The 26,607-nt window shown below is 34.3% G+C and overlaps 10 protein-coding genes across 10 annotated transcripts; 3 read left to right on the top strand and 7 right to left on the bottom strand.

The window, feature by feature from the left end:
- The first annotated feature begins 1,070 nt into the window (after positions 1–1,070).
- Positions 1,071–1,490, top strand: Tsp_11290 (conserved hypothetical protein). Its single transcript, XM_003369953.1, is given in 3 exon segments — positions 1,071–1,149; positions 1,163–1,257; positions 1,314–1,490. The coding sequence occupies 3 exon segments, from the start codon at positions 1,071–1,073 to the stop codon at positions 1,488–1,490; spliced, it is 351 nt and encodes a 116-aa protein (XP_003370001.1).
- Positions 1,491–1,642: 152 nt separating this feature from the next.
- On the top strand, positions 1,643–1,989 carry Tsp_11289 (conserved hypothetical protein). Its single transcript, XM_003369952.1, has 2 exons — positions 1,643–1,656; positions 1,701–1,989. Exons 1-2 carry the CDS (start codon positions 1,643–1,645, stop codon positions 1,987–1,989), a joined length of 303 nt encoding a protein of 100 aa, XP_003370000.1.
- Positions 1,990–3,147: 1,158 nt separating this feature from the next.
- Positions 3,148–5,621, bottom strand: Tsp_11288 (putative membrane-bound transcription factor site-2 protease). The gene is made up of 2 exons (XM_003369951.1): positions 4,083–5,621; positions 3,148–3,984 (listed from the first exon to the last, which is right to left on the bottom strand). Exons 1-2 carry the CDS (start codon positions 5,619–5,621, stop codon positions 3,148–3,150), a joined length of 2,376 nt encoding a protein of 791 aa, XP_003369999.1.
- Positions 5,622–8,182: 2,561 nt separating this feature from the next.
- Tsp_11287 (lysosomal acid phosphatase) lies at positions 8,183–10,374 on the bottom strand. The gene is made up of 10 exons (XM_003369950.1): positions 10,187–10,374; positions 10,034–10,123; positions 9,886–9,972; positions 9,640–9,792; positions 9,383–9,568; positions 9,183–9,312; positions 8,894–8,979; positions 8,693–8,815; positions 8,349–8,511; positions 8,183–8,289 (listed from the first exon to the last, which is right to left on the bottom strand). The coding sequence occupies exons 1-10, from the start codon at positions 10,337–10,339 to the stop codon at positions 8,183–8,185; spliced, it is 1,278 nt and encodes a 425-aa protein (XP_003369998.1). The 5' UTR covers positions 10,340–10,374.
- Positions 10,375–11,471: 1,097 nt separating this feature from the next.
- Tsp_11286 (RNA-binding protein 42) lies at positions 11,472–12,299 on the bottom strand. The gene has a single exon (XM_003369949.1). The coding sequence runs from the start codon at positions 12,297–12,299 to the stop codon at positions 11,472–11,474; it is 828 nt and encodes a 275-aa protein (XP_003369997.1).
- An 859-nt stretch (positions 12,300–13,158) lies between these two features.
- Tsp_11285 (histidine acid phosphatase superfamily) lies at positions 13,159–15,403 on the bottom strand. Its single transcript, XM_003369948.1, has 11 exons — positions 15,260–15,403; positions 15,089–15,187; positions 14,951–15,037; positions 14,390–14,548; positions 14,274–14,342; positions 14,157–14,225; positions 13,989–14,099; positions 13,756–13,772; positions 13,632–13,725; positions 13,464–13,586; positions 13,159–13,296 (listed from the first exon to the last, which is right to left on the bottom strand). Exons 1-11 carry the CDS (start codon positions 15,401–15,403, stop codon positions 13,159–13,161), a joined length of 1,110 nt encoding a protein of 369 aa, XP_003369996.1.
- A 2,359-nt stretch (positions 15,404–17,762) lies between these two features.
- On the bottom strand, positions 17,763–19,769 carry Tsp_11284 (Asp/Glu racemase). Its single transcript, XM_003369947.1, has 3 exons — positions 19,715–19,769; positions 18,632–18,752; positions 17,763–17,790 (listed from the first exon to the last, which is right to left on the bottom strand). Exons 1-3 carry the CDS (start codon positions 19,767–19,769, stop codon positions 17,763–17,765), a joined length of 204 nt encoding a protein of 67 aa, XP_003369995.1.
- Positions 19,770–20,840: 1,071 nt separating this feature from the next.
- Tsp_11283 (conserved hypothetical protein) lies at positions 20,841–21,425 on the bottom strand. Its single transcript, XM_003369946.1, has one exon. The coding sequence runs from the start codon at positions 21,423–21,425 to the stop codon at positions 20,841–20,843; it is 585 nt and encodes a 194-aa protein (XP_003369994.1).
- A 1,233-nt stretch (positions 21,426–22,658) lies between these two features.
- On the top strand, positions 22,659–24,356 carry Tsp_11282 (conserved hypothetical protein). The gene is made up of 5 exons (XM_003369945.1): positions 22,659–22,712; positions 22,796–22,893; positions 23,241–23,337; positions 23,551–23,634; positions 24,333–24,356. The coding sequence occupies exons 1-5, from the start codon at positions 22,659–22,661 to the stop codon at positions 24,354–24,356; spliced, it is 357 nt and encodes a 118-aa protein (XP_003369993.1).
- Positions 24,357–24,791: 435 nt separating this feature from the next.
- On the bottom strand, positions 24,792–25,173 carry Tsp_11281 (hypothetical protein). Its single transcript, XM_003369944.1, has 2 exons — positions 24,934–25,173; positions 24,792–24,869 (listed from the first exon to the last, which is right to left on the bottom strand). Exons 1-2 carry the CDS (start codon positions 25,171–25,173, stop codon positions 24,792–24,794), a joined length of 318 nt encoding a protein of 105 aa, XP_003369992.1.
- Between the last annotated feature and the right edge of the window lie 1,434 nt (positions 25,174–26,607).

The raw sequence follows: 26,607 nt of genomic DNA, 5'->3' as shown, positions 1-26,607 counted from the left end.
TGACATTTCTTCGAACGGTTTTTTTTTCAATTGTTACAAATAGAAATAGAAATAGACGCTTTTCATAAAATTCTCTAAAACCCATTTGATGATGCAAGAATAAAAAAATTCTACGGGGCCAAGCTGAAAGACACGATTAAAATGTTTTTTATTTCAGTGGACATTCGACATCGCAGTCTTTAGAGTGAGCATTGGCGCAATTTGTGGATAAATTAAAACTCTTGGCGCCACATTCCAAATCTATCAGACAGATTATCCACTTTTCTGACATCACACCCAGAAGTTTACTTTATATCCGGATAACAAATTTGAACAAGCAACAAGTTCAGTTACAAACCGTGGGAGATTCGTCGTAACTCTGCAGCAGGCTGATCAACAATTTTATCTTCCTCTCTGTTTTGCTCGCATTTATAGGGCTCAGGAAATTCAACACCACGGTCTCTGCTGGTCGTAAGTCCATTTCTATTATTCTCCTGTCAAATGCCATGTGTGTGACTGATTCAGCATCACGGCACCAACTCACATATCACCGACACGTGTTCCTAGCCAACTGTCAAGTCTGATGGATGAATGAAGCAAACAATGACAACAACAACAACTATCGGAAGAACTGGATTTGGAACGCCTAATCCATGCTTCGATAGGTTACGACTTTTACGGTTGTTTTCTAGGTGAGAAGATTTTACGGGGTGACCACAACAATCCGGTAGCAATCGAGACAACACTAGGATGAGTTGTTTTCAGCGCGGTGACTCAATTGCCAGTTGCAAAGTACCAAGTCAATTGTGCCCATATTGAAGACGAAACAGAACGAAAGTAAAAGAACTTCTGGGAGCTTGACTCCATTTGAGTTAAACAGCAAGAAGAGAATTTGACGCAAGACTTAGTAGGTGTTTCACCGCATGTTAGCATACAACAATTTACGGTACTCAGTGGGACTGTTGTGAAAGCCCCGTGAGATTCAGTTACCTGACAATTGCTCGCCAGCTGAGCACAGATTACAATTCGTGAAAGGAGCATCAGAAAAGACTTGAGTACGCCGCTGTGATCGAAGAATATCTCTGAACCGGATGAGCAGGAGAGGTAAGCGGCCAGAAGGAACGGACTGGCAAAATTTGGTATCTACCACACCCCGCGGTGTACAAGACGGTTGATAATGAAGTAAAACGCGTGCTGGTGTTTGACGGATCAGCAAAACAGTGTGGTGTTTTACTCAATAAATGCCTTGAGATGGGTCTAAATTTGCAAGCTGATGTGGTGGGTGTTGCGCTGTTCCAGACAATAGCAAACTCATAGAAAAAATGTACCTGCAGGTCAGACTCCAAGTTGAAGACCGTGATGCATGTCGCTTTCTGTGGAGCAACTGCTCACAGCACACACCAGCGCGAGTGTATCTCCTGACCCGTGTGTTTTGTGTTGACGTGTTCTCCATAGCTCACAATAAATGTTATCAATGCACACGTGAAACAAAACCCAGAGGAATGCGATGAGGTGATTCAGAGAGCCCTGTCCAACATACATGTAGATAATCTCTTGATGAGTTACGATGAAAAGTCAGAGATGGCAGAACTGATCCGTAGAGGTCGATGTGAATTTATCACTAGCTGAGCTATAGGCCGCAGAAGTCCGATTGTTCAGACAAATGCAGATGAGAGAGTTTGTTGCCTCAGTCAACCCAGCTGAACGGCTAAGGAGTTCAGACTATTTCCTGGACGAAGAGAGCCCACTGAGAGTGAGCGGACGGCTTCGGCAGTCAACACTGGCACCAGAGTCCAAGCACCTGATTATCCTATCACCCCATCAGCAAGTGGTGAAACTGTGAATAAAAAACCAACGCATAAGACAGCTGCATACCGGTGTCAATCAAACCCTATTAGCGATCTGAAGCATGCTGTGGATCATCAAGGCCAGAAACACGAGAAAGAAGGTAATCCGGTCATGTCCAAACTGTCGCATAATAAATGCTCAAAAGTATCGACTAAAAATTAGTAGTGAAACGAGTGGCTGAATCAGACCTACTGAATCACTGACATCAGACGGCACTGAATATGCAAGCAACCAACTAGTGCAGGCAGAAGAGCCAGCGTGAACACTGTTTGAAAAAAAACTAGGCCTAACAATGAAAACCCATGACATATCACGTCCTGCTGCTGCTTTCAATTGTTTCATCGATGATGAGATTGCAAAAATAGTTTGTCATGAGACAAATTGATATGTTCCACATTATAACTAGAAGCATTTTTCTTAAAAATGGTAAGTGATCATACAGGTCCATATAAGGTAATTTAATGGAAATGCACCCATGTTTGGAAAAACGTAGATAAACAACAATCACCCTATCATAGACCAAAGCTTCATAGCTAATAAAATGGCAAAAGTTATTCACCCAGTCACTTATCATAATGATTAGGTAATAAAATAGCAAAAGTCATTAACGAATTACCGACCAACCTATCACATCGTACGAACAGTCAATCACAAAAAGGGTGGTGGGGTGGGAAGTTTGGGGAAAATGGGACGCGGATGAATTCAGAATAATCACACAACTCCATGCATAAATTATCAACCACGCAATTTCCAATGATCGAATTAATTTCTTAATTGCTAAATTTAATTCACAAATAGCATATCAAACAAGAAGGAACCATTTAGCTTGACAATTGAGTCAAATGAAAATCCCAAAATGGTTCTTTTCTCATCCGAATCAAAATTGTGCCAGCAGTTTTACTTATCCGAAGGTTAAAAGAAGACCAACACCGTTTGCATAGTGTTTGGTGGATGAAGACATTTTAGAACAAGAGGACAGCTGAATAGGTAACGTGACTCCCATCATCTATATCGTATGCCTTGTGAAAAGTGCTGGCAAGTGACATTTGACTTTCAAAGGACTTTGAAGTAAGTGACTGTTAATCAGCACGTCATAGTTGGCAAAAATGTACTACCCAAAACTGAAGACATGATCGATAAGCTGAATGTGTCTGGGAAATAACAGCTATAAACGATTTTCATTTATATTGAAACATTGAGATTTTGAAAACGTCAGAATATGGGAAAGCTGAATCAACACCAAGAAGGATACCCCCGTCGGCCATAAAAGCAAACGAAACAAAAGAAGCAAGAAGAAAACAACAATTGGACGAATTGAAATTAGGTCTGATCCGCTTTCAAAGGCAATTGCAGGGTCAGAGTTTGGTTGTCGGTGTCAAATTGGGCGTCGGCTTGGTCGGGATCAAACGCGCAGGGCAGGATCTCATCGAAGGCGTACTTGCCGAGTACGAGCAGCACAATGCGACGGTCGCTGAGCGCTAGCTGCACCTGACGGCCACGCCTGACGCCGGTGAGACGGAACTTGGCCAACAGTTTAGTCGGTCGGTCGGTGGAATCTTTGCAAATTTGGAACCACGGCCTGGGCAAGCTGACTGACAACGGTCGTCCCAGTCGACCGCAGTACTCTCCGTGGTCAGGGGTGTAGACGGGCGCTGGCTTGGCGCTGGGAGAGGGCGTCGGCACAGCGCCGTGGTCGGGTGCGACGATCGGGCCGACGTGCTTGCGGTGCTTGAGTTGAAGCCAATTTTCGCGGTCGAGCGTCACCCCATGCTTGGATTGAATCTCGTCGAGCGCGACGCAGATCAGAAACGTGCGGAACAGGTCGCTGGTGCTGGTTCGCCGGCGGTGGAAGTGGTCGTTGAACAGGACCGTGAAGGCGGAGCCGGGTCGACCGCCGCAGTCGAGCACCGGCTCACGGCGACCGATGCTAATCGCCACACGGTAACTGCCCGGATTGTCCGATTCGAGAATCGAGACCAGCTCGGCTTCGGTGATCATCTCCGCACAGGGCAGCAAAGTGGACGTGCAAAAATTGACGAACAACTTCTCGCCGGGTCGGCCGTCGTCGTCCAGTCGGCGGGTTTTCACGCAGAACACCGGCGTTGGATTCGAATCCACCATCGACGAGTCGGACGTTGCTGTTGTGGACGATTGCATCTGAAAAATATGAATAAAAAAGAAGAGAAAAGTGATTTTTTGTGCAGGTAATGTTTTATTTTTTCTTCAATTGAGTAGTGCAAAGTGACGGTTCAAACAAAGTACGCGAACGCGGAGAGGAGAAGGGAGAAGAGCAAGAGTCCGGTGAAGAGGCAAATGGCCAGTTCGGTGAGAAGGCGCCGGAGCGGCGAGCAACCGGCACGGCAAGCGGTCAAAGCGCGCAAAATGTACTGACCGTCCAAACCGTAGCAGGGGACGGCGTTGAGCAGGGCCAGCGTCAGCGAGAACGACCGCACGCAGCCGAAGAACTGGCGCAAATCGTCGACGCTCAACGGGCCGAGCCGAGGCACATCTCCACGCTGGTCGACGTGGTCGTCGACGCGCACGGCGGCGTGCAACTGGGCCGCGCTGCCGATCCACAGCGTCGTCTTGGGTCGGCTGTCGTTCGAGCGAGCTTCCAAGCGGAAAAGCTTGCGGTCGTGGTCAGCCGGCACCGCGAGCAAGCAGACCGAGTTGGCGACGGGCGTGCCGTCGAATTCTCCTTGTTCGTCGAAAATTCTAATCGGCAAGCAGTGGAACGTCGTCCTGGCCCGGTGACGGTGCCAGTAGAAGCACCAGTGACTGCGAGCCAGGGCCGGCTGGCAGCAGGGACCGTCGTCGGGGGGCAGACGTCGATCGTAGTCGGTGGAGTGGAGCAGTCGACGCAGGGGTTCCGTGGGCGGAAGGCAGTAGTAGTAGTTGTCGGCTTGGTCCGGCTCAGAGACGGTTTGGAGCAGGCAACGGCTCCAGTCGGCTCGGTTGAGCACTTCGCAACCGTTCACCGACCGGATCAACGTACCGGCGGCGAACAACAGTGGAGAAGAAGAAGCAGAAGGGGACGAGTGCACCCAGACGCCGGCGTCCATTTCCGGGCCGTGCAGACGGCGAGCCAGGTGAAGCACGGCGCCTGAGCAGACGGAACCGAGCGCCGCCAGGACGACGTTGTGCCAGACGCCGGCGCTGAAAACTTTCAACTTGCGCCAAGTGGTGAGCCCGTCCAAATGACGACCAGTCAGTTCAGTGAACGCGCCCGGATAAAAGCCGAACAAGAAGAAGCCGAAGCCCAACACCGGCACCCCTTCGCCGGTGGCCGCCAGGGCGTGGCCCAGTTCATGGGCCACGGCACAGATGAGCAAGACGACAACCAGCATCGGCAGCCTGGTCCAAGGCAAATTCAAGCCTGGAATCACCGGCACCATCATCGTCCTCGCGTCGACACTGTTCGACTGGAAGAAACTCTGCTCAGCCGACGACAACGTCGAAGAGGGCGTCGACGACGACAACGCGAACAAGCCGGCCAACTGTGCAAGCAACAGTCGAACCATCAGCAAAGCCGAAAACAACGCCACCACGACGCCAGTTGAAAACCAAACGTCGAGCGTGAATTTCCACCACGAACTGTTGGATAAGAGTCGCTTGACGCCGGCCAATTCGGATTTGCTGACGAAAAATTTCAAATTGAACAAGCCGACCCTCAACTGCAAGCGGCTTGCAAGCCTGCAGTAGCTTTTCAAACGAACCCGACGGAACAGACGGTCCAACAGCAACAACATCAACCACACCACACTGAACACAGTCAGCGGAACTGCGCTCGACATCCCAAACCGACAAGCAAACAATTCCTCTTACCAATTCATCAAATTGATCATCTATAAAAAATATTGAAAATCAATATTTAGAAAGAAAAAGAAATAAAACAACTTCAATTCTATTTACACTACTGTATCAAGTACCGTTGGGATCAAAAGAAAAATCCTTTTAATTGTAAATATACCATCACTTACCAATATAGCAACTCTATCCATCCGTGCAGACATCCTGACAAAGAAATCTATTGAAAACGAATAGAAAAAATTATGTAATTGAACGTTGAAAAGATAATTTATAAAAGAAAATAGAAAGATAGATAGATATGTATAATGTGATTAACATACGAACAGCATAAACCAAAAGCGCAAACAACATTTTATTATTATCATTCGCTGACTCGCAGAATCATATCAAAACAAAAAGCAGCATTAGAAGAATGGTCATAAAGAAATTGAACAATCAAATTTGACCAACGACCAAAAGTAGCAGTTTTACAAACTGTGCGCATTGTTCGTGGACCGAAGCTTCGCTATACTGACCATTCGACAAGCCCAAGTTGGACTGGAAAAGAGAAAGCTGATCAAATTCTATTTCTCACAAATCCAGTCATTGTCCAATGCGATCGAAAAACATCTTCAAACAATTATCACGATTTATTTCTATTCACCAATAAAAATTAAACATTGAATGCAAATTACAAAATAAGTCAAACATACATACAAACGAAAAAAAAACGTTTATTTGCTTTTATTACGTTTGAAAAATGATTTTCATTTTTCTGAAAGTGTTCGCTTTGTTCACAGAAAAAAAACAAATAAAATAAAATGTACAGTCGGCCCTTGAAATTCGAGGGCTTAAAACTCGCGGATTTTTGATGTGGTAACTGATTTTAAAACAGTCAGAGTAAATGTAGTTTATTTTCCAGCATTTCGATGACCATTTACCTTTCCGAAATTTGGCCTCTTCCCGAAAAACAGTTAATATAAATGTGGAAGATGAATTTAATTGTTTATCTTAAATAAAAACAAAACCCGGAAATTTCTAAATCTTATTTTTAGATTCTACTGTATTCTATACAGTGTAGATCTGGAGGATGAGTGTAAGGTTTTCACTGATCAGGTTCCACTCTATAACAGTAATAATAAAGACTTACCCAACTCAGAGGCTAATTAATCACTACTCATAAGAAAAATAAACAAAAATGAATTCAAAAAGGGCTACTGTAAGTAAGCGGTTGGTTTGCTGAATGACAGACAACTGTCTAACAGACCAACTGACTTTTCGTTCTTCGTCCATTATTCATATATATCGTACAGCTAGCTGCTGCTGAACGTCAATGAAATCAAACTACACTTGTCAATCAAGAATGTAAGCATAAAATCATAAAATAATACTTATCAAGCAATGATATAAAAAGCAGAATCAAATTTCAGTTAAAACTCGAAATTTCACAAGTTTTTCGAAAAACTTGTGAAAATTCTGCATGCACTGAAGCAGGTAGCAGATGAAGTTTTTGAAGCGGATTCAAATATGGTTCGCGTGATTAATAGGATGAACCATAACATCGAATTCCTGATGAAGTGAAAAAAAGGATGAAACAACTTCTGATAACGATGTTTTTCAGAAAACATGTGCCGGACAGTCCATCCACTTCTGGCAAGCATGCATGCAGGAACGCACCCCCCCCCCCCCATTTAGACTGTTATATTGTTAAGAATTGAATTGTGGACTATTATATGTATATTAATTGTAAATTGTTGTATGCTAAAAAATAAATACATGATAAATACTTAGCTTGCAAATCAATAAACGTTCCGTAACATCCCATGCTATTTACAGGCGATCTGCGTATGCAACAGCGAACCGAATGAACAGAAGTGGCATGTATTCGCAAAAATTGGAAATTCGCGATTTCCTCTGGAACGCACAACCGCAAATTTTAAGACTGACCGTATTTACTATCAAATAGAATCTCTAAAACAAAAAGTGAATTATAATAATTTGAAATACGAAATGTCTTTCTTCTTAAAACAAATAAATAATACAGATATGGTTTATTTCAAAAAGCTAACAAAAAATACAAAACAAGCTGAACTAATCTTATCTTGCTAAAAATTATCTCCAACTACATCAACAAATAAAGAAACAACAAAGAACTGAATATGCTATTTAAAAAAATGATTAAACATGACATGATGATTAAACAACAGTGCAATTGTACAGACAATATGTAGACAATTAGAAAATTTATATCACAACTTGAATAAACGCTGCTGAATCAATCGTTCGTTTGCACATACCTGAATTATTTGATCAACAACGACACAGCATTGAAAATTAACATTAAACTTGTTCCCAGCATAACGAGCAAAAAAGAAAATGTGTTAATTATTCACCGGCTTTTGTTTTTCAAGAATCTACTGCGTCGCACGGCAACTGCACATACTTGGCTATAATAACAAATTTACTACTACTGCTGCCGCTATTGAAAGAAACAAAAACAAACAAACTGACAAACTGTTGATAAGAAGGGGAAAAAATTAATTCATCAAGAAACAAAACAAACATATTATTTATTGTATTTACCTGAACGTCGTTGACTAATGATGAAAGCCATCTGCGCCAAGAACATGCTTACAAACAGAATGAACAAAATAAAAAAGAGTGAAGCATATTCTAAAAAAAATAATAATAATTGAATTCAACTTCAATGAACAACAAAATCTGCAAACTACTTTTCCACGCTATCGTTTCCATGCTTTGCAAACCGCATGCTGAAAACCAATCCAAAGGAGTGATGTCTTTGAAATTCTTTTCAAACTTCTCCAAACTGCATGGATGTGGACAAAATTCCAATTGCAATGGCACCGCAGAATTGTTACCATTTTTAAAATACATCTACATATTAAAAATAACCAATTACCAATTTTCTTAGGAATATTTTTTATGTACAGTCAATACAAAAGAAAAACTAACCGGCACATCACTCCTCAATGATATATTTTTACATAATTACAAAAATCAAAAAAGAAAAAAAAACAACTAATAATATAATATATATATATATATATATACATACTTGGACATAATGTTTTCCACGCAATTCCAAAAGTTCGATTAAAATGATGCTCGCATAAGTTGGAACCATTGTCGCATCGTAGACACGCATGTGTTCAAGAAAACCGATCAATGTTTCGTCATGCTGAAACAAACAACTTTTCATTCAATTCACGCTCAACAGCAACAAGAAAATTTCTTCGAAATTTGTTCTACTCAATACCGCAGAATATGCATAAAATTTCAAATTTTCATCAGCATATCCAGCTTTCCTTTTCATTCTTTCGATAATATCAACAACAAGATAACCTAAAAAAAATAAAAAAATACAATATCGATCAAACTACCATATACATAATTTGAAATGCTCACTCATCAACAATCAATATGCAAAATTTACAACTCAATAAATACCTAATGATCTATAAATATACATACAGTAAGGTAGAGGTCTTAACCAATAAATAAATAAATAAACAAATCCAAAATGATCAAATTTTGCAATAACTCACTTCCACGAAATTTTTTCACTTTTTCAGAGCTGCACCAAAATGTGGTTGAAATGTTGAACAATCTGGTGATGTTCTCGTAGACCTCATCTGTTACCCAGTGTGGAATTGAATGCTTGTCTTCGTGAATTTTCTTAACATGCTTGCTGCATTGGTTTTAAGATAATCAAAATTGAAAAAAAACCAAAAAAAACACTTCCTACTGCGCAATGCAGTGGATCATAAACGGTGGATATTTCTTCCAAAGTATTCATCGGTAAACCGGTGTTTAAACGCAACAGTTCAAAAAGCGCTTCATTAGCTTTTACAATCGACATTGCCTCACTGGAATGCCATACTTCCATTTGCAGCTTCTCAGCTGCAGGACATTTAGCTTCCAAATTCAATACCTAAATAATCATTAATAAATAATTAACAATGAAAAAAAACACAAATCGAATGCACAACAACCCCAACTTACATTATCCAAATCACGAGGTACTGTGTGGACAGGAATCGGCTGCCAAGATAAATTTTTATTCCACATATCGTCTGAATTTGGTTCAAACAGTGCAGCCAAATTTGCCAAAGCACTCATCAAAGTACGATTGACATCGGTTGATCGAATGAAAACCTTCAATTCATATTTTTTTTAAAAAAAATCCCAAGTTATAATTTTAATATTCGAATAGTGAATTCATCTATTTTAAACACAACAACAACGTACTTCATGTGAAGAATAATTTTTCGGCAAAAAATTTTCATAACGATGGCGCAAAAATCGACCAAGTTGATACTGTTGTAAAATTCCCAACTAGAATAAAGAATTCATCATTAAAATTGAAATTAATAATTTGAAAACAAAAAAACAAAACCTTTGTCAACTCTCCAGTTCCTTCTGACCATACTTGGTCTGGATTCAGAGGAAAATTCATAGCAGGAGTTCGATCACCGTGTCGCCAAATCTGAAATACATCAAACTGATGCACTGGATGAAACTTCAAATGCAATAAAATTGCCCAATTTACCACTTGAAGTAGGCGAAGTTCACCGGGACTTTGGTGCACGACAGTTCCTGAGCAAATGCTATTCAACATCAAAATGATCACCAAGCCAATAAATGGTACCCAGTGAAATTTCATTCCAAACTCCACAGAATTAGCCAAGCTTATCCCTAACATTAGAATGGATGATTTACCAATAAGAAGAATAATATGACACAAATACAACAGTATTCGGTAAAATTTGTTTTTCAAAAAAAATTAATCTACGACTGATTAAAAATATAACAGGAAATACGTCACACATCTTACGCAATTGATCAGTAAAATCATTTTCAATTGAACAATTATGTGGAAAAAGCAGCAACAACTAAACATTACATTCATTTCTTATCAAAACCAACAACCCGCAATTATTTGTTCAGATCATTCACTGTAAGAAATTTGTAAACATTTGTTAACAACCCAAATTTCAAAACCATTTCGCTGAACAAGATTGTTTGCCATTTGAAAAAATACACTTTGAAAGTTCATTAATTAAAAAATTATTAATGCTAAAATGGTTTAAAAACAAAAAAAACAAAAACAGAACATGCACAAAAGTCGTAAATATGACTATATTATTTATGTAAACAATCCTCTTTTGTACTGTAACTTTTTACTACTGTAGCTGTTTTCAAGTAATTAGAATTAGTATAATCAAGTGACGGAATTTGTTTTTGAATAGTACACGATGTAAAATTGATTTCAAAAAGAAAAATAAATATAATTGATATTTATTTTAAAAGCTGTTTTCAGTGAATATAAATTTTCATTAAGACAGCTAAAATGTTTGTCAACATAAATTTTCTCTTTGTTGGATGAAAAATGTAAGTTATCGATGACGTAAACAAGTTGACTTGATAACAACCAATACCTGCAAATGCTTTTACTTTGTTAAATAAATTCAATTACATTTTTTTACCGAAATTTTCTCTCACTGAATGAATGTAAAAAATCACACTGCGAACAGGGCAAACGTTCGTTATCCAATTCAAAGCATGTTTCAATTGTTTTACTTAGAAATCACTGCACTGCCCATAAAGATTTGACGATGCATAAATTGCAAACAATAATGAAAAAGCAAAGTTTTTCAATGAAAAAGATGAATTTTCAATGAATGTCGTTTTCCAAAACAGTCCAAACAATAAATAATACTGCGTCATTGAATTCTATTCAAAAGTATAAGCATGGATATAGCAGATGAATTGTTGTTTTTCTGAAAATTTACATTCATTTTACAATTGCTAATTGTTTAGACCGAGTTGGAGGATCAATAACGCAGTCCAAGTTTCTGTTTTTCTTTGCATTTCTTTCTCACCGCGTCCAAGTTTCGATCTTTCCATGAACTTTTGCGCAGCTTAATTGGTCTGTTTCCAACGTACTTTCCGTCCATTTCGCGTAGAGCTCGGATAAAATCTTGCGGATCTTTGAAAGAGACAAAACCGTAGCCTTTGGTTTTGTTCGAACGCTTGTCGCGTACAACTTTGGCCTTCAGAAAGCTCGGATATTTTCGAAACGCTTTCGACAACAATTCATCGCTCACTTCGTTGCCCAAATCACCGCAGAACAATCTGAAATCGTCCGGATCCCATTCGTTCAAGCTCAGATCTTCCCAGACACAGCCGCCGGCGGTGCGTAAATTACGAGCAGGCTTTTTGGCTTTCGACTTGGATGATGAATTGAACGTCGTCGCAAGTGTAGCAGTTGAAGTGGTTGGTCTGAATTCGGTACGTCTTGATTTCACCAAATTCACATCCTGCGGTAGAACTTGTGAAGTAAATTTTGCCGCATCCGCTTCGCCTGCACGGTTGAGAACATCCGTGTAACGTGAAGGAGCTGCTTCAATCACCGCCGCCGCCGACTGATGATAATACTGATTCACCGCCGGCGTTGGATTGAACATGGTCGACTTGGATTGGGCCGGCGTTTGTGCATTTGAAAACGGACGCTGCAACGAATGGGGCAAAAATTGCAAATTTGCCTGCACACGACCACTCCCACTTCCACTTCCAATCGCCTGTGAGCGAGCATTTTGCGCGGCGATCTCTTTTTCAAAATTTTCCATCTCTACTTGAAAACTCTTCCCAACACTGCTCATCGTTTTTTCAATTCTCACTGAAATATATAAATTACAATACTAAAATACCCGCACAACGACCACAATCACCGCTTCATTCGACGTAAATTATCATCAACTTCAATTCAGAACGAGAAACATTGAATGACCAATCAGTTATTAAAAGATTTTAAAAAATATGAAAAAAGAATCTAAATTTCATCAGAAAATATATATACAGTTATGCATAATTATGAAGAAATAGGCAAACCATCAAATCAAACAACACAATAACCAAATCAGCTTTTTGCAAATGTGACGAAATTTTCAAATTTTCATAAAAACAAACTACTACAAACATTGAAATCTTCTCGATCAAATAAAAATAAAGTATTTTTTAGTTGTGAAAATTACAACCACCAGAAATTTGATCTAGATATCCTATTATTAGTAAAAAAAAACAAGAAAATAAAACCAAATAAAAGCAGTCAAAAAAAAAACACTGCAAAAACTTACATGATATATTTCTTTATAACAAAAAGATCATCGCAACGTTCACATTAATGCTAGCAAAAAAGGAAAATTTGTTAAAAAAACAGAAATCCGTTTAACCAAGTAAATTTTTTACAGAATACTGTATACTGTATTAATTGATTTTCAAGTAAGAATAGATTCACTTGAAGTTAACTTTCATAACTTTAATCAACAAATTTCAATATAGCGTATAATCTCTGCATGACGTATCATTGACTTATAAAAATTATACATATTATATTTAATCTCAGGCTTTTATATAAACTTCAACTTTATAAAGCACAACAACGTGAAACTATGCAAATACATTACAAAATTTGCATAAACTTCGTTAAATATATACAATTGGGGTTATGATTTGGGCGAATTACAGTTTGCAAGCATCCTTCCAATCAGAAATATAAATGCCAGAAAATTTCTGCTCAAAATCGAACAAAGAACATGGTGATTTGCAGAAATTCAACTCCAGCGGCTCTAACTTGGTGCTGCCATTTTTGTAAAATAACTAAAAATAAGAAGAAATTATTTTAAGAAGTTTGGAAAGTTTAAAAAACGAAATAAATTTTAGTTAGTTAATCGATAGAAGGGTTGCATTTACAAACCATATCATTACAACAATTATGAAATGATTATGTTGTTTGCGAATTTGCAAAACAATGTTTAAAAGCTCACTTGAACAAAATATTGCCCATCTTTCTCCAAAAGTTCAATCAAAATGATGCTACAATATGTGGGAAACATCGATTTTGAATAAACCTCGAGATGATTGAGAAAAGCGATCAAAGTAAGATCATGCTACAAAATGCATTTTGATTAAACAAATTCTTAAACAATGATCACCTCAGTACAGCAGAATATGCATAAAATTTCAAGTGTTTTTCCATTCCAGATGATTTTGCTTTCATTCGATCGACAATTTCCCAAATTAGATAACCTCAAAAAAGAGCAATTTATAATAATTTACTTCCATCTCAATTTTGTCTTAAATAATTTTCAATTACAATAAATTTTATGCTTAGAAATTTAATAAGCACAACAAACGTTATTGATATTTTTGCAAATGGATTTATAAAAAGAAACGGTTTATTTTTTTCATTCACACTTTAGATTATTTTAAAATGAAGGCTAAGAAACGTGCTTAAAATAATGTTAAACAAAAAACTGCTGAAAATACTTACTACCACGAAATTTTTTTACTTCTGGAGTACTCATCCAAAATGTTGTAGAAATATTGAATAAGGTATGGATTTTTTCAAAAATTTCTTCGGTAACCCAATCAGGTATAACATGATGATTACTGTGAATTTTCTAAAAATACCAATTAAAAAAAATACACAAAAATTAAAATTAAATAACTCTACTTACTGCACAATTAATTGGATCGAACACGCGCACCATATCATGTAACGTAAGAAATTCTAAACCTGTTTTGTTCTTTAAAAAATCAATAAATTGTTGATTTTCTTTCATTATTGCTAAAACTTCAGCCGACTGCCAGATATTTTCTTGTGCTTTTTTTGCTAAAGGACAATCCGCTTCCATATTTAAAACCTGAAAATAAACCACTCGAATATTGCATCATTTTTCAATCTTATTACATGTACATAATCCATATTTTTTGGAACTGAATGAACTGGTATGGGCTGCCATGGTAAATTTTCATTCCATTTCTCTTCAGCAGATGGTTGAAACAGACCCGCCAGGTTAGCAAGAGCACTCATTATTGTTCTATTGTAATCTGTTGAACGAACATAAATCTAAAATTACCAATACATTAAATTGAAAGTCAGTCAACAAATATTTCTATTTAAAAATCATTCAAAAAAGCATATGAATTAAAATAAAATAAAGAAAGCATTTTCATTGCATAATATAGCCATAATAATCATGCAAATGTAAGCAGAGTTGAATTGAATTGAATTGAATTGAATAAATTCAAAAGATATTAGTATTTATTTAAATCACATTATTGTAAAATGTGATAATTGTAAATAGCACAACGCATGCATGTAAATATATTTTACCTATTTAAAAATTTGATAACGAAACCACTTTTGCATAACAGCATGTATAGTATGCACGAAACAAAAAATTGGAGCAGAAATAAAATCAGTTCAAACAAAGTAGAATAGAAATTGTAATAGTAATTTCAGTATTACTAGATTTGAAGAGTAATGGTTCGGCAAAAAGTCTTGGTAACGATTTCTTAAATATTCTCCAAGTCTAAACTGTTGCAAAATTCCCAACTGAAAAAAAGCAGATATGAAATTAATGAAATGATGAAAATTACCGCTAACCTTGGTCAGTTCTCCATCAGGACCTTCAGCCCATGAAGCAATATCATCTGGATTAAGTGAGAAATTTAAAGCGGGCGTTCTATCACCATGTCTCCAAATCTGCATAAGTAGTTTACACTAAGTCAAATATAAACACAAACACACACACACACAAGCTTATTTAAAATTTACCGCTTGAACAAGATGCAGTTTAAAACTTTCATCATCAGTTGCTACTGATTGCAAATCATCATCAACAGAAGATGCAGCAATGAAGAGTAAAAACAAAAACAAAATGCACTGTATGAGAAAGCGAATATCACAGTTGAAATGCATTTTGAATAATAAATTTCCAAAGTTTTACAGTAAAATAAATAATTCAAGGATACAGAAAGGTAAAGGCTCAAATGCCTAATCACTTTAAAAGAAAGTCGTTTCAAACATTTCATGCAATTATTATAAATGGAAAACTCATTATTTATATTAAAAGCAATTATAACGACATGATAAATAAATAAATAAATAAATAAATTCACTGCAAAACTGCTTTCTCAAGTTGCAAATTAAAAAACAAAGAATGTTTATAAAAAATTATTTCTCACTTCATAAAAATGAAATTTAATTACATATATGTATGTAAAACTGAAATTTTCTAACAGCGTATAAAATTTGAACATCCAGTTTTTGACAAAAATGTTTGCTCATGCCAACTATAAGATACGGCATACCTGCATTTCATTAAATATCCATAATATCAATTAATAGCTGATGGGCGATTGAGCAAATGTTTCTTTTCTACCTCCTTATGTACATTGAAGATGATAGAAACAAAATATGAACATCATCGAAAGAATGTTTCAAGTGAAAAAAATAATATAATTCATATTTTTTATTTTTGGTAATTATCACGATTTGTTGCAAGAAGGAGTTTAAAATGTAAGCTTTCAGTGACTGATTTTTTTCTGATCAATTTTATAAAACTGAAGCTAACCTTTACAAACTACGAAACACAGTGAACAATGAAAAAGTTTTAAAGTTTTGCCGTAGTCCTTGATGCGTAAATTAAATTTGTATTTGTGCACCACATTAATGAGGTACCTCAATTCCTTTTATGATGAGAAAATTCAATTTTTATTTTAAAAAATTTCAAAATTTTTGTTTATATGTTACTCAATTTAAACTTGAATTTATTTTCAAATTTATTTCAAATGATCAGTAATTATAGAAAAAAGTAGTTTGAGATATCATGTTCCCATTAGAATTGTTTTGGTGAAAATGTTTTCTGCAGCATTGAAAAATAACGAAACAAACGTCAAAATGTTGTTCACTTTATATTTATTTTATTCATTTCAATGTTACTTTCAAGACATGCCATTTTTAAAGATGGAATTGATTGATTGATGAATGATTCTGAATCAGTTTTTTTAATTTGGAATCTTCGGAAAATGTGAGCAATTTGTTTTTAGCTATTGTAAGCTGAATGCTGCTTTTCATCAATTATATTGTTTTAATTGGAAAAGCAACCTTACTGAAATTTAGAATAAAATATTCTGATTGAATTGGTTAGCAAATTTTGATATGATAGCAGTTGTTCTCTGGCAACTGAGCATGAAACATTTTTTTTCTCTTGCTTATCAACATCACACTGATTTGCAAAAAAATAATTCTTACCATTCTTTCCGGTAAATCTTGTGAAAATATTGAGCCTAGCAATTGTTAAATAACATCTAGCTTTTTAAAACAAAAAATCTGACACGATAATTTGCTAATTCCAACTGTTAAAATCTCAAGGATATTTGGAATGTTCAACGATAATAAAACTTGAATAGCATTAAAAGCTGAAAAAGCAAAACGTCAACGTAAAATGTTTTGGTAGAGATAATGTTTACAACATCTTTATCCTCGTTCTGTCATATTTCATTTGCTTTTTAAATAGTGTTTCTATGCACGTGATGCGACTTCTTCAATAGCATCAGGTCGTTAGCGAAATTTGTGTTTTATTAGAATATTTTCTCTCCTTTCCTTTCTTATCACTTATCTTTTTCGATATGATTTATTACTGTATTAGTTTAATAAACTATTTTATTAATTTAATTTAATTTAATACCAAATTTTACAAATGTTTTCCTGGAAATGAGATTCATTTCGATGGCATAAGTGTAGCTTTTCTTGGGCAGTGGATACAGCTAAATTTTTAACAAACAAAAGTTAACGCAGATGATCAAGTGCAGGTTCAACATTTAAAGTCACAACGGTAAAGTGTCTTTAATTTCCTTGCATTATGTTTAAAATGGCTGATATCCCTAAATTTTGCATACTCAAATACAAAATATAATGTAAGAAAACTTCTCTTATACTGATTATGGACATTTTTACATTGCAAAACAAATCAGCTATTGAAAAAATATGAATTCAAAGCAATTTTCATACATGATTAAATTTTATAAAATGAAATATTCGTGAACTTTACATAAATTGAAAAATGTTCAAAACAATTGTTTTAAATTTACACAAAATTCAAAAAAGGAATATTTTGACCAATGAAACATTATACATTGCAGCCATTCACAAATAGTTATTTTTAGCTAATAAAATGCTGACCTGTATGCACCAATAAATAGAATCTTCATTCAAACAAATCAAACGAAGATCATTTTGAGCCAATCAAAGAATAAGATCAATAAATTTTGGTTACTCAGAAAACAATACGAGCAAAAGCTGTCCTGAAATATAAATCATAAATTTCCCAGTAAATTATGTATTAAAGCTACTAAAACCGAAGCAGAAAACTTTACAAACTAGTACTTTTTAAAATGCAAAAGTAGTGCACTTCAGCAATAGTTTTTTGGACAATTTTCTAAACTAAACTTATAAGAAACATGCAGTCAGGCATTTATTGAATTATTTTCACTTTTAATATTTATTGTAAATTTATTTTTAACTAATATTTTGTCGTAAAAGTTTTAAATTTAATTATATTAAAACCCAAATTTTCATTTACGTTCATTTAACGCCATTTATATAAATTCCTTAAGGAAGTTATTACTGTGCGGAATGAAAGGAGAGCTAGTTAGCACTCCCCTTCACAAGGATGGAGAATTGTCAGACAAGCACAACAGCAAAGATCGCCTACCTTTGCGAGATTTGCTCCCCATTTTTTTCCCAATATTTCATCTGATGGCTGTTAAATAAACAAGCAGTTGGTAGTAAAAAATTGTAACTTTTTATAGGAACACCCCACTTAACGCTGTTTTTGGCATGTTACGTGACTCGTTTTTTTCTTAAAGCGACAAATTAAGCTAAATATTTTTAACAGCAATGAAATGATTTTATTATATCATGTTGCTTGAGTTACTTCGTGCATTCTATCAATCATTTACGGTACCTGGGTTTGATTCTGTTAGATTTCATATATTCGTTCGTATATTTTTGGTGGGCACTTTTAGTGTGCATTTTGGGTATTTATGTCACAACGAGGAATTTAGCAATGATGACTTGAAACAACTAACAGAGCTATGTACTAATAATAAACGCCAACAGTTGTTGATTCAAAAGAGGATATACCTTTGAAAACTGTAACGGCAGAATTCCCCAAGAACAGCATCACCAACGTTACACAAATCATGAACCAGCTCATAGGACAGGATCCTGATGTGAGCGAAGTTCCAAAGCAAGACCAGATGTTCTTAAGATGATATCTTTTTATCAAGAAATTCTACATGAGAGAAAACGTAAAGAGAGAGACAGTTAACGCTCGATAGTTTCATCACAAAGAAATGTGAGGGTGAGAAATTAAAGGCTGGTCTATCATCACGACGATTAATATGAATAATAAAGTATGTTGACATTTTCATAAAAATTTCAAATAAATTTTGTTGTATATATTCTGACTTTTGTTGGAACCGATGTTTACCGGATGTTGGAACGCTCTTTTTTCTGCAACGGACCGATAGTGGTAAGTGAAATATATTCAGAATATAGATAAATATTATTTATGAAGTTGTATATAAACGTTTGTCAAAGATCATTAAAGATTAACGGTTATTTTTGTATCAATTTTGTAATTTTCAAATAATTTATTTGTGAAATGTTTTGTTAATTGATAACAAAACTTATTCACGGATAAAGTGAAAAGAAGTAATTTCAGTCAAACAATATGATAAAATTTATAATTATTAGTTGAACCGTTATTTAAAAAAACACAAATAAGTTGCAGTTTTGCATACTTTAAATATATTGACAGTGAGAATAATAACTCGTAATTGGTTAAAAGGGAAAATTACTTATAATTATTTTCAGAAGTTAATAAAAGTTGAAAATTAATTATCTCTAAATAGTTTTCTAAATGTTTAACATTTCTGTATATAAATAAATATACATGTATGTATGATGCTGCTGGAGTGCATTGTTTGAATAGCAGAATTTCTTTCTATAATGAAAGAGAGAAATATGCCGTACTTCATTACATTTACATCGCTACTGTATGTAAATTCGTAACAGATTGAGAAATGAACGTGTTAACGGTCTGTCGTGTTTTGTTTTGCTTAATTTTGCTCGTACTGTGTGTGTATGTTTGTGTGTTTTGATAATATATAGCAGAAGAGGCTCCATTCGTATACGTTAACTGAATTCTGCAATCAAGCTTACCTTCATAAACAACAGTTGTGGATAATTTTGTCATTCTGTTAGTTTCAATTCGCATGTTTTCCTGAAATTAATTTTTTTAATCAAAATGTGTAAAAAATTTATTTTGTATCTTTGAAAAGTTATTCTTAATGTCATAATTTCATTCAAATTTTATAGGAATTTCGTTTTGCGCAATTATTTTTGATTCAAATTCGTTTCCCGTTCAGTGCCCTGTCTTTTGTGCAGTTATAAACTTATAGTTTTAATGATTTTTAAATATGCATTTCTTTTTATTATAATATTATCATTTAGAAAAAGAAAACAAAGGTCTTTTTAGTTAATTTCAAGAAATAAAACAATAAATTTTGACTAAAAACTTCACTGGTTGCAATAATATGAGTTTTTATTGTAAGAAGTTTACTGACCATCATAATGTATTTCTATTTCTTTTTGTTACTGGTATTGAAATTATTTTATTGCATATATGTTTAAACTTAGCAACAATGATATATAAACCATATGAACAACTTTATACATCTTAGATGGCAAAAGAAAAATCACTGATTTAACATTCTTCTTTTATTGCATAGAACACTTTATTTTATTGAATTACTGTTTTCATTCCCTCAGTTTAAAAGATCGAAAAAGTATTTTTAAAAAACATTACATTTACATGCCATATGTCACCTATTACAAAATAAAGATATTTATACGAAAACACTGTATGTTTTATTGTGATGAATTTTTATTTAAATAACTGAATAAACGTCTACACAATAAATACGTCAGTTCATATATCAATAAATAAAGCAAGCTTTTTAACACAAAAGTAACTGAAATGTTACAAAATAACATTACATACTGAATAATATTCATTTTCAAGCATTATTTGTTGAAACGCTTTGCAAAATGTCATTCTTCTTAACATCATTTTAAAAAAATGACAAAAAAATTGCAACAGTTTGCACATGTTAATAGTAGCGAATGATTTTTAGTTTGTATTTCTATGAATTCAATTTTAGAATATTAATAATAATAATATATGATTTACAAGCATTTATTTTAAAATGCTCCAACAAAGAAAAAGTTTTTATTTTTTGTTGGACATGGAGAGTCAAGAGCATAATCAGTTCAAACTTTATTTATATTATGAAGCATAATATGCCATTCGTTTTTCGCTACGTTCAATTGCTTTAGCTGCTAAATCTTCTACACTTTTATAATAATCCTTCATATTTATATATTTCTTCCGATATGCCTGATGATGGTCTTGATAAGAACCACTACTTCTGTAATTTTCTCCACTTGTGGGATCTTCTCCACTTCTCGTGTATTGAGGAATCATATCACTTCGATGTACATCTGGATATGGTTGTTGCATTTCTTTCGGCATTCGGTATGGTTGCGGTATTGGCACATAATATCCCTGAGCATCATAATTCGGTTGCATTCCCATATGATCAAATGATGGTTTTCGTTTTAGATAAATGGAATCATCTTCACCTGGCTTCAATTGTTCTTTGTGTACTTCGAGGATGCTCTCTACAGGTGCAACAAACTCCGCGTCGATCTTATCTGGTATAACAGCTACTTTGGTGTCAGGATTAAATACTACATGGCGTCCTTGATTAGAGCCAGATTTCTTCAATGCAGATTTCAAGCCATTTGTTTCTTGAAGTGAAAGGAAGAAAAAAACATGCAAAAAGATAAAAATGCACTTTGACGAAGCCATTTTCAATTCTGAAATTACTTAATTGTCTTTAAAGCTTATATATAGTTAACGTAGATTAATTACGTAATAGTTGCATTAATTAATGTGTTATTTCTTAGTATACGACGTCATTCAAGTAACATCTCTTATATTAACAGGTGTTTTACGAAGGACAAAATGTAAAACAACGCCATATTTAATTATCCATCTTTACAATTGCAGACAAGTAATTACTGTTCCTCATAATGATTCTTCTGCATTGCTTCAATTCCTTTTTCTGATTGAAGTAAAATTTACCAAACAAATATTTAGACTAAATAAGAATTCAAATTAAAGCCAGCTAATTTTATAAATAATATTATTTTTCATTTGCAGACTATTTCATATTTTCTTCATGTGAAATGACGTGATTTTTATAAATGTACCGCGAAATCAATTTAATTCTCAATAAAAACTACATCCATCAACATTTGAAACTAAAATTTGAATTTATTATTATTATTATTATTATTACTATTATTATGCTATGTTCTGTCATTATTATCAAAACTAAAAGCATCTCATAAAAAAGGATACTTTTACATAAACGCATATATTTATCTATATACAATCAATTATTATGTTGTACATCACGTTATATATAAAAAATAAAATTTTATTTTCGGAAACTGCAATAAGATGCTTTAATTATTGTTCATAAAATAAAAAAACATATATGAAAAAATGAATCTAATTTTGAGACTGTGTGCATTTTAAAAAATTTAGTTTTATATAATATTACTGCAAGCCTGCGTGTTAAAAGCAACATTTTCATTTTGGGCCAATCTTCATGCAGTACTGCTAAAAACACATTATGTAAGCAAATGAACTATCGAATAATAATTAAATTAAAAAAATTATTCAATTAAGTGCAATATTAAAGCATGCAACACAATAATATTTCTAGCTTAAGCATTAGTTTTTTGATAAAACGATTCTTACATTTAACCCTTTGATGGATTGTTGGGGTAGAGCCCACCCCAGGGGTTTTCTTTTCGCCGCATTCTGTCAATTTTCATTTTTACAGTCTGAAGCTATTTGACATCTCTTTTGAAACAATAAGACATATTTTGAAAAAATTTTCACTGTTCCAGGAACTTTTGTTCGGTCTACAGAACATCGTAAACTTAAAAGGTACGTTGTTGGATTGTTGGGGTAGGCCACACCACACTTTAGAAAAACACGTGTAAAAAGCTGGGAGTATGTTCAACTTTTATGAAATTTATTTTATTGGATAGTTCAAAAAATTCGGTACATGATGGTATCAAAGTATTTCCAATTTTAACAATTTTAAAGCCTTTTATTGGCAAAAAATGCGACAAAATTTTGGTTGAAAAATCGTCTTTTTTCAGTTTTTTTCTTCGCGTGGACTTAATTTTGTAAAATTCGTGAAACAAATTACATTATTGAATAGAGCACGTTATTCTGCACATTTTGATACCAAACTCAGGTCTATAGTCATTTTTTTGGTTCTGAAAAGACTTCGTTTATCTAAGCCCTTTCTATAGTTTTAACATAAACATATGGAAAAGTGTTGAGCAGGAAATCGATATCCCACATTTTTTTTTGATTTCAGTATCTATAATTTATTTATTTTTATGTATTTTGATTAAAATTTCATTATTTGAAATAAATTTTAAGTCTCATTTAGCTGAAAAATTCAACAAAATTGACGTAATAAATCAGTTGATCTTCCTTTATTTGGAAATATTAGGTTAACATCACAATGCTGACAAGAGCTGCGCAGATGTTCAACACTGCTCAACACTTTTCCATATGTTTATGTTAAAACTATAGAAAGGGCTTAGATAAACGAAATCTTTTCGGAACCAAAAAAAATGACTATAGAACTGAGTTTGGTATCAAAATGTGCAGAATAACGTGCTTTACTCAAGTTTGTAATTTGTTTCACAAATTTTACAAAACTAAGTCCACACGAAGAAAAAAAACTGAAAAATGATGATTTTTTAACCAAAATTTTGTCGCATTTTTTGCCAATAAAAGGCTTTAAAATTATTAAAATTGGAAATACTTTGATACCATCATGTACAGAATTTCTCTAACTAACCAATAAAATAAATTTGATAAAAATTTAACTTACTTTCAGCTTTTTACACGTGTTTTTCTAAAGTGGGGTGGGCCCCACCCCAACAATCCAACAACATACTTAACGCCAACAATCCATCAAAGGGTTAACTTGCAACACCACTTTGTAGCATTTGAAATTTACTCATTCACAAATGAACTACCGCATTTAATAATTTCCGAATAAAAAATGAAGTATGCATGAAATTCTAAGCAATTACTTAGCAAATCATAAATGATAATACTGCCTTCAGAATTGAAAAAACTTTGTATGAGAAAAATTATACTTTGACAATAAATTTAAATTATTTTTAAAAACATTTTTTTCTGTAAAATTATTAAGCATGAAATATTGAAACAAATTTTTGAACTTAAACTGCCCCAAAAGTGTCTATCTTTTAATATAAAAAAGATGTATTATGTTCTGTTTATATTTTTCCAATGATAAACAAATGATAAATTTAGGAAGATTATGTCAAAAATAAAAGAAATAAAGTGTAATTGTTATCTGCTAAATCTTTAATTTTTCAAATGACCAAGCAAATGTACTATATTTATTTTTACCACGAAAGGTTTGTTCATTTAGTTGAGCATTTTGCATTGCATAAATTTTCATTTTCTAAACATTAACATTTTTCCAAGTAAATAACAGTCTTTTGTCACTTTGTTAAAATGCATAATCACGTTTATAAGCAATAAAAATTAACAAAAGTTATCGAGCTAGTCAGTCATTTATTGCATTCTTCAAGTAATTACATTTATTTTTCATCTTCATGGATTATGTAAAATTATAAATATATGCAGTGTTTGGCAAAAACAATCCTCTAATTTTGATCAGTACAGTTTTCTCAAAGTCAGTTCATGTTCAGTAACGCCTCAAGGGAGAAGATGAGCTACCATAGCTTCTGTGGCTCTCGTAACTTGCTATGTATGAATTCTGTCCTAAAAGTGAACTTCGACTGTATAAATTTTGCGAAGGTTTATACTGAAAGCTTTTAGGCAAATAGCTTGAAGCATAACTGGAAGGAGAATAAGTTGATACTGATGGTCTATTAGCAGAATATGAAGGATAAGAAGGTCTAGTATTTTGTCCGTAGCCAGATAAATATGAAGAAGAATGTGATTTTTGAGTGTAAGACGAAGTGTAAGATGGACTGTAAGACGGCCTATAAGACGAACTGTAAGATGGAGTATAAGATGGACGGTAAGACGGAGTGTAAGAAGGAGTATAAGACGGGTAGTATTGCGATTGCTTCGGCGGCACTAATGGACTTGGCCTTGGAGAATCAAAATCGGTGGGAATGTCATAGCTTTTCTTTGTAAAATTGGTAGATATTTCTGCTGGAGCTTTCAGGTCTTCAGGTTCAGCTTCAGTTATGCTTTCTTTTAATGTAAACTCATTTACTGATTCTTTGTCTGGTATGTTGGCCATTTTTACAGCTGAACTAAAAGATACTCGTTTCTTTTTTTTAACAGGAGGTGTTGCTGTCGTTTGAACATCAGCGGCAGCAACTTCTGTGGAATTTACTGGACTTTCCTTTGGTTCAATTTCTGGAGTTTCTTCATTACTGCACAACACGAGAACAGTTGTGCAAGCCAATAATAAAATGAAGAAATTCAAAAGTCGACTAGAGCACACTGCCATGGTAGTAGATAATCAGAATTGGACAATCCACAACTGAAGTTGCTGTGCTTATAAATGAAAAACTTTCTCCTGTATAAACACAAATGTTATGCAAGCCTATAATTTTTCTGTAAACATTTTTCTTGAATAAATTATTTTTTCTCATTTCATTGACGTGTTATTAACTACAGCTATTCAACAAGTGTTCCTTTGGCTTTAAAATCAATAAATTGTAATACAGCAGTTGCAAACATTACATGACAAATGTTTTTCCTGTCAATTTACAAACTGTATAATTCTGCCTTTAGCAAATATAACAGTAATAGCAAGTAATATGTGAATTTGTGGATAAAGTGTAAAGTTGAACAAAATTCGTGTGAACAAACGTGCAGTATCTTTACTTTCGCAGTATTAAAAGAATTTCAAATGCAACAAACAAACAAAATAGTAACATTGGGCGCAACAGCACCAATTGTAAAAATTGCTTCACTTGCAGCATAAAGCAAAACAATGCTGTTTGTATTATTTGTTTCATATAATTGGTTTTACTATACACTAAAAAGAGAAAAATGATCTTTATGAAATAGCATGTATTTTTACATAACTTATGAACATTTTGGCACAAACCACGAACAGTCATCATGACAATATTTTTTGAAATTTCTTTCACTTTTGTACGATGTAGAATTTAAATTCAAGTTGTGCTCACGCCATTGAGAACATCTCTTATAAGAACAAGCGCTTATTCCACACCATGCAACAGCATGAATTAACCCTCATCCGGGCCCCAGTCTACATATGTAGACGCTAGAACAGTGGTTTTCAAAGTGTTGGTCGCGACCCACCAGTAGGTCGTGAGCAGTTATTGGGTGGGTCGTGTAAAATATTAAAGTATGGGAGTAGTCTTTATTTTTGTTAAGAGAGTTTTACTAATCGAATATTGTTGGGTGAACATTTTAATTAGGCTTGTTCATTAAAAAATTTAAAGTATTAAACTAATATTTTTTATTTAACTCCTCTTGTCTTTTAAAATATGCATTGCAAGCAGGTGGGTCGCGAAAAATTACTGTTTTCGAAACTGGGTCGCAGCCCAGAAAAGTATGAGAACCACTGCACTAGAAGTTTCGTCCTGTTTAGTCCCTTTACATAATGATTATTTTTTCAAGAATTAATGATAATTCCACAAATAGATTATTTATTTTATTCAATGCAAGCGCTACACGATATTTTAGTGATTTTATGGCTGCTACATATATATTTTTTTACATGAATGGCAGCGGTTTTACGTTGATATTCGACGTCCTTGCTCTCGGCATTTTGATGGATTTTATCGTTTTATAACTGATATCTGTAACATTTATGATTTTGGGGCCGTCTGTAGTGGATGAAGGCATGTTTAGTTTGTGCACAGATTTTTGATTTTGATACCTCATTTCGATGTGTTTGACCAGCTGA

The sequence above is a fragment of the Trichinella spiralis genome (genome assembly GCF_000181795.1).
Source record: "Trichinella spiralis strain ISS 195 chromosome Unknown Scfld1356, whole genome shotgun sequence".
Classification (NCBI taxonomy): Eukaryota; Metazoa; Nematoda; class Enoplea; order Trichinellida; family Trichinellidae; genus Trichinella; species Trichinella spiralis.
Note: the sequence above shows the minus strand (reverse complement) of the source record. Positions and strands in the feature narration are given on the sequence as shown.

Bases quoted from the DNA above. Each gene is read 5' to 3' on its own strand.
- Tsp_11284 (XM_003369947.1), bottom strand. From the start codon at position 19,769: ATGCGAATTGAAACTAACAGAATGACAAAATTATCCACAACTGTTGTT. The intron at 18,753-19,714 runs GTAAGCTTGATT...TATCATCTTAAG, and splicing joins CACAACTGTTGTTTATGAAG to AACATCTGGTCTTGCTTTGG. The intron at 17,791-18,631 runs GTATATCCTCTT...TTTATATTTCAG, and splicing joins TGCCGTTACAGTTTTCAAAG to GACAGCTTTTGCTCGTATTG.
- Tsp_11287 (XM_003369950.1), bottom strand. From the start codon at position 10,339: ATGTTAGGGATAAGCTTGGCTAATTCTGTGGAGTTTGGAATGAAATTT. The intron at 10,124-10,186 runs GTAAATTGGGCA...GATGTATTTCAG, and splicing joins AACTTCGCCTACTTCAAGTG to ATTTGGCGACACGGTGATCG. The intron at 9,569-9,639 runs GTAAGTTGGGGT...ATGATTATTTAG, and splicing joins TACCTCGTGATTTGGATAAT to GTATTGAATTTGGAAGCTAA.
- Tsp_11288 (XM_003369951.1), bottom strand. From the start codon at position 5,621: ATGTCGAGCGCAGTTCCGCTGACTGTGTTCAGTGTGGTGTGGTTGATG. The intron at 3,985-4,082 runs GTTTGAACCGTC...CATATTTTTCAG, and splicing joins TCTCCGCGTTCGCGTACTTT to ATGCAATCGTCCACAACAGC.
- Tsp_11282 (XM_003369945.1), top strand. From the start codon at position 22,659: ATGAAATTTATTTTATTGGATAGTTCAAAAAATTCGGTACATGATGGT. The intron at 22,713-22,795 runs GTATTTCCAATT...GTCTTTTTTCAG, and splicing joins CGGTACATGATGGTATCAAA to TTTTTTTCTTCGCGTGGACT. The intron at 23,338-23,550 runs GTTTGTAATTTG...ACTTACTTTCAG, and splicing joins GAATAACGTGCTTTACTCAA to CTTTTTACACGTGTTTTTCT.
- Tsp_11290 (XM_003369953.1), top strand. From the start codon at position 1,071: ATGAGCAGGAGAGGTAAGCGGCCAGAAGGAACGGACTGGCAAAATTTG. The intron at 1,258-1,313 runs GTGGGTGTTGCG...ATGTACCTGCAG, and splicing joins TAAATTTGCAAGCTGATGTG to GTCAGACTCCAAGTTGAAGA.
- Tsp_11281 (XM_003369944.1), bottom strand. From the start codon at position 25,173: ATGGCAGTGTGCTCTAGTCGACTTTTGAATTTCTTCATTTTATTATTG. The intron at 24,870-24,933 runs GTAAATGAGTTT...TGAAAGCTCCAG, and splicing joins ACATACCAGACAAAGAATCA to CAGAAATATCTACCAATTTT.
- Tsp_11283 (XM_003369946.1), bottom strand. From the start codon at position 21,425: ATGGCTTCGTCAAAGTGCATTTTTATCTTTTTGCATGTTTTTTTCTTC.
- Tsp_11285 (XM_003369948.1), bottom strand. From the start codon at position 15,403: ATGCATTTCAACTGTGATATTCGCTTTCTCATACAGTGCATTTTGTTT. The intron at 15,038-15,088 runs GTTAGCGGTAAT...GCTTTTTTTCAG, and splicing joins CTGATGGAGAACTGACCAAG to TTGGGAATTTTGCAACAGTT. The intron at 14,549-14,950 runs GTAATACTGAAA...TGGTAATTTTAG, and splicing joins ACCATTACTCTTCAAATCTA to ATTTATGTTCGTTCAACAGA.
- Tsp_11286 (XM_003369949.1), bottom strand. From the start codon at position 12,299: ATGAGCAGTGTTGGGAAGAGTTTTCAAGTAGAGATGGAAAATTTTGAA.